The 672-nt window shown below is 66.5% G+C and overlaps 1 protein-coding gene across 1 annotated transcript in view; it reads right to left on the bottom strand.

The window, feature by feature from the left end:
* The window catches only part of LOC104620379 (palmitoyltransferase ZDHHC3-like), a gene marked incomplete at both ends in the record, with an annotated part of 973 nt that extends 312 nt beyond the window's left edge, over positions 1-661 (bottom strand). The window contains 3 exons of the mRNA XM_010286578.1: positions 50-102; positions 326-387; positions 538-661. Of these exons, the coding sequence (XP_010284880.1) occupies positions 50-102; positions 326-387; positions 538-661 (239 nt within the window). The remainder of the gene's footprint in view (positions 1-49; positions 103-325; positions 388-537) is intronic.
* Positions 662-672: the final 11 nt, after the last annotated feature.

Below are 672 nucleotides of genomic sequence, written 5' to 3'. Positions count from 1 at the left end.
TATCGGTGACATCTCCTCCTGCTGCCATCCCTGCCGGGCTCCTGCCTGCCAGTCCTAGCCAGGCGGCCAGCACTAGCCCTGTGGCGTAGAGACTGGCCAGCCCTGGCATAGAGTGAGCAGTGAGCGAGCAGGCAGTGAGCAATCCCCTGACCCACACCACATCCCCCAGATGGGATGGGGACCCCAACAGCCCCCCGGGAGCCCCCAGCCTCATCATACCATCCCCAGGGTGGGTGTTACCCAGCTCCTGCCTGCAGAGCCTGGCCAGGGGACCCAGGAGTGGGGCTGCCCCACGGGGAATGGGGACCCCCACGTGACCACTCACCGGTGTAGAAGAGGAACTGGATGAAGTACTTCTGGTTTAACTCCCCAACGCAGTTGTTGATCCTACAGATGGACAGACACATGGGAGACGGAGGGTCTCGCTGTCCCCGGTCAACTCTCAGGGCACTTTCCGGTGCCCAGGGACAGGAATGAGCCGTGGCGGAGCCCCTTGCACCCCGGCGTGGGGTGGGGGACCGTGCCAGAGGTGCCTACCAGGGGCAGTGGTGGTCCATGCGGCGCACGCAGCGGTGGCAGACGTGGCAGTGGTGGGCGCGGGGCGGGCGGTATGCCTCGCAGCGGTCGCACACCGTCCAGTCCTCCTGGCTCTGCCGGGACGGCGCTCGGTGG

This window comes from Phaethon lepturus, unplaced genomic scaffold (assembly GCF_000687285.1).
Source record: "Phaethon lepturus isolate BGI_N335 unplaced genomic scaffold, ASM68728v1 scaffold39824, whole genome shotgun sequence".
NCBI classification, from domain to species: Eukaryota; Metazoa; Chordata; class Aves; order Phaethontiformes; family Phaethontidae; genus Phaethon; species Phaethon lepturus.
The sequence above is the reverse complement of the archived record's forward strand: the minus strand, read 5'-3'. Positions and strand labels throughout refer to the sequence as shown.